This window comes from Capsicum annuum, chromosome 6 (assembly GCF_002878395.1).
Source record: "Capsicum annuum cultivar UCD-10X-F1 chromosome 6, UCD10Xv1.1, whole genome shotgun sequence".
In the NCBI taxonomy this organism is placed as follows: Eukaryota; Viridiplantae; Streptophyta; class Magnoliopsida; order Solanales; family Solanaceae; genus Capsicum; species Capsicum annuum.
In genome coordinates, this window is record NC_061116.1 from 75,473,308 (window position 1) to 75,477,956 (window position 4,649).

The window sequence follows — 4,649 nt, forward strand, 5'->3', positions numbered from 1 at the left end:
GAGACACACATAATAGAAATGTTTGAAGCCCTGGGATTCAAGATTTTAGAACTTACTCTTTTTGAAACAATTTCATAGCACAAGGATATTTCATTTGTATCAGCCTTCTCATTGGATTTGATAATGATATGAACATCAATTTTCTGTGAAGACTTAGTATCATAACAGAATCCACCAGTAGATTTCATTTCTAGCTGTTCAATCATATTGTATGTCTCTTTATCTAAAATTGGGGCTTTACTTTCAACGCCATTTTTCATTAGATTTTTTGCTTCTTCATCAACTTTAAATATTGCTCTGAGCCAATGATTAACCTTGATACAATAGATGACTGATCAGAGACTTCTACTTCTACTATATCTCTCTTAATGATTTCTCTGATAAATTTATCACTGGCATATTGATTTTCAGACACTGTCTGCTCAGAATCTACTTCAATATATTTCACGTTCAGAATTTTAAGGCCAATTTCAGGACCTGCTTCTTTGATTTTGTCGATAACAGCTACCACATCTTCAGTCTGAATATGTTCTGTATCTCCTTGTTTTTTATCAATATCTTTCTTCCCCATAGATGGATTGAATTATATTTGATCCAATTTCTTTCCAAATTTATGAAAGTCAAGGCATATATTTCTCGACTCTCACCTGCTTAAAATCTTCTCCAATCTCTTCTTCTTCAACAACTTTTTTAGTTTGAGCCATGTTTCTCTCTATGGCTCCACAATATCTTCTTATGTGTCCTACTTTTCCAAATCGATAACATCTGGGAGACTTTTTACTATAATTGTTAAAAGACTCTTCCTTCTTTCCAAGTGAGCTTGAACAACTTGAGAATTGAGAGTTAGGTATATCTCTTGGGTTTCTTTTAATGTTTGTCTTGTCGATTGCAAAAGTATTTTCTTTCCTTTCTTTGAAAAATTCACCAGTCAATTGTTTGGCTAATAACTCTTGTAATGATAATAAATTTTCAAACTCCTCCAAGGATAGTTGTTGAATCCATCCTTGAATCGATGTTACAAAGGAAATATATTTTGGCTTCAAACCACGAATCATAATTTTTCTCATTCGTTCTTCAGAGATAGCTTCATCCGAATTTAATAAAGAGATCTCAGAACATAAATTCTTAATTCTTAAGAAATATTCAACAATAGAAAGATTACCTTGGCTTATGTTGGCCAATTCATTCTCCAATATCTGTACCCGAGCTTTATTCTTCTTATTGAATAAATGATCGATGGTCCTCCAAATATCATGAGCTGATTTACACTTTATAATACGGTCAAATAAATTAGAGGAGATGGGAAACTTTAGAATGAACTTCTCCTTAGCATTAATCTGCTTCCATTTCTTGTATGCACTACTATTCTCCGATCCATCTTTTAGAGGACTTGTGTTACTCCAGTTAACAACATCCCATAAATCCTCGCCCATAAGGTATGATTCCATACATGTCTTCCATACCTTGTAATTGAACTGATTCAACAACTTCATTTCAAGTCCATTAATGCAAATGATTAAATCCATTTAGACAAACTAGTTGAATCAATCACAAATCCGATCTTGAAATAAACACAAATCAATCTATGACTTTGGCTTTGATACCATGTAGAGAAATAGTAGAAAAAATTATAATTGGGAAGACCTTCTGCTAGCCCAAAATTGTTAACTAAGATCGGAAGATTTAGTTAAGAAAGTGAGGCTATGAAAAGAGAAGGAAGAACTTTAATATGGAGAACACTATTTGAATTGAATTGTTTTAGTTGGTTACAAATTTTCAAGATCATTCCCTATTTATACTAGTTTATGGATGGTTCTACAAATTGTTCTAGATATATCTAAAAGAATATTCTAGCAACCATTATCATCTAGCTATCTAAGAATAATCTAGATATTTTTATAAGATCCTAAATATTATGCTAGAGTATTTTAGAGACTTTACTAAAAAAAAGCTATGATAATTCACAAGACTATTCTAGAAATAAATTTTAACTTGATAACTTTGATAGTCATTCTTCCAAAATTTCACTTGAGATATTTTTCACATTTTCCACACTAAAAATACTTGTGTTGATTTATTATTCTTCAATTTATTTTCTTGCATAGTCACTCAAAAAGCTTGATTCTTTTGAGTTCTTAGATCACAGCCAAACTAACAATTGTTATAAGTTCATTCAATAAAGACTAGCACTTTAAAAGACCGGAAATTTACTACATATCTGGAGTTCAAGAAGGTCAATCAACAACAAGACCATCATACTTCAATGGTAAATATTATGACCGGTGAAATGCTAGAGTGCAAGACTTTATTCAAGCTATGGATGATCCAAGTCAAAGGAAAAATTTATTCCATTTCAAATGTATCATCAAGTGAAATGTATGTGTTGTGTAAATGTGGTGAGTACCACTTTGGTATAATTGACCTCCCAACTACCAAATTTTGCGGTGCCATTTGCACTTACTTTGTTTTCTGAACGATTAGCACTTACTTTATTTTCTGAATGAATCGAGTCGCGATTATATGTTTATGTTACTGGAAAATCATTTTGAAAATTTATTAATGAAAACCTTTGTTTTAAACTAGAGAAAAGGGTGATGGTTCAAATAATTTTTCAAGGAAGATATTAGACATTTCAAAAAATCAACACATATGATTATTGAAGATTTCAAATATTTTTGGCTAAAATAAAGATAACTAAAAGTTTGAGAGATATTTTAACCATTTTTTGAAAAAAATAAATTAATCATTATATAACCATCCTCTTGTTTTGAAAAGATGAAATAATTCGAATATTTATCTTTCAAGTAACTTAAATTATGCTTATTCGAGTTAATACTTCAGATCAACTGGTTAGTCCAAATTCATTGCTAGACTAACATAATTAATTCAAACCTCTTATTTAATAGCTTGAAAATATATAAAAGAATATTTAAGTTCTTCTCAAAAGTTGAACACTCATTTTAATAATTTGAAAACCTGAGATTGTCTTGAATTGTGTGTATAAAAGATTATTTCTGAGCTTCCAATCAAGAGCGAAATGAACCTAAATTTATTCTAAGTCTTAAATTAAAATAGAGAGGTTTCCACTTTCATAAAACTAGTTATTAATGCTAAACTTGTCTAAGTTGTGGAAATTGTTTTAAGGGAAAAGAATACAATTTTTAAGGGAACTAGATATCATTAAAACAAAAATGAATTGATTTGAAAAAATAAAAATAACTATATGATCATTTATGTGGTAAGAACAAATCATCCATGTTAAAAACAACACTACAAGATAGACTAAATTTGTATGAAAATACATGAAAAAAATGAGTAAAGAAATTAATTAGGCCTTTGGCTCAGTCGCTGTTGTTACTGCTTCCTTGACTGAGTTTATCTAGGGTTAGCCGAAATATCTTTAGGCATTTCTATTGCTGATTTTATTCGGAATTTGGCCCAAGCAACTTAAGCTGCCGATGCCACTCCTTGTATTTACTTGACTTTTGTCCCAAGGGTTTCCTAGCTAATGCGATAGAATTATTCATGGACTTGGACCCGTATTTCCTTTTTATTCGGTTGAGACAAAAGACCACTCAATATAATAATTAAAACTTAAATAAATCTCAACAAATTTATCCTTGATTACTTTATATCCTTTTTTTGATAAAATTACGTAAAAAATTTTATTTTTATTTTTCGAATACATAATTTACAACTGATACATCCATGCAGATACATCCATACATGAAATTAATGCATGTTAAAAATGAAAAATAACGAAAATCTCTTCCATTTGGAGCAAATCATACGACATCAGTTTATTGTCTTCTAAATCTACATAATTACGTAATCAGTTCAAATTTTGAAATTAATTTACCAAAAAAAAGTGAAATTCAAAAAAAAAAAAAGATCCTAGTTTTTCAAGCAGAAACAAGCTTCTCTCTCTTCTCTATTCTTTGCATCTCATTTTTTTTTATGTGAACGATACATGATTAATTTCTTCGACAACTTACTTCATACCATGCATTGAGATACATTATAATATAAAAGTTTAGATTACTACTTGATTACTAATCAATTAATTTGTCAGTCTGATAATAAATATATCTACAAATTATAATATTTGAGATACATTATTCTATAAACAAAAATAATATATAGAATCAATTCTTAAATATATCTTACACATAAATCTGACGTAAATTAAGAGAATATATAATTCAAAGATGTATCAGAAATATAATGAAGAGAGATACATAATTTGTAGATGTACAAACAAATATTACTCTTGTAAGAGGTTCTCTAGTTGTAACTTCAGCATCTTTTTTTTTTGAATCATTAGCTTGACATGTTTTGATATACAACTTTATTACCTTCTTAAGAAAATCTCTTGACATATCTTCAACTCCTTTACTTTCTTTAGTCGAAACATTTATTTTTTTGCGTCTTCTAATATATAAATATTTTTGTATCAGGACCTTATCTTAGTCATATACATCACTATTGTACCTTTTTTAGGGGTGGTTGTGTGTGACGTTCGGAGAGTTATTCTCCGACGATATTATTTGACATTGATGAACTTCTCATTTCGCCGCTCAATTTCTCTATAATTCATTATGATGTCTTTCAATAGAAATTCTATCAAACGAAAATTGAAGCAAAGGAAA

At 29.4% G+C, this 4,649-nt stretch overlaps 1 protein-coding gene across 1 annotated transcript; it reads right to left on the minus strand.

Moving 5' to 3' along the window:
• Positions 1 to 620: 620 nt before the first annotated feature.
• Positions 621 to 1,526, minus strand: LOC107874256. Its single transcript, XM_016721086.2, has one exon. It carries the CDS (start codon positions 1,524 to 1,526, stop codon positions 621 to 623), a length of 906 nt encoding a protein of 301 aa, XP_016576572.2.
• Positions 1,527 to 4,649: the final 3,123 nt, after the last annotated feature.

Excerpts from the sequence above, each read along its gene's own strand:
- LOC107874256 (XM_016721086.2), bottom strand. The coding sequence starts at position 1,526 with ATGGATTTAATCATTTGCATTAATGGACTTGAAATGAAGTTGTTGAAT.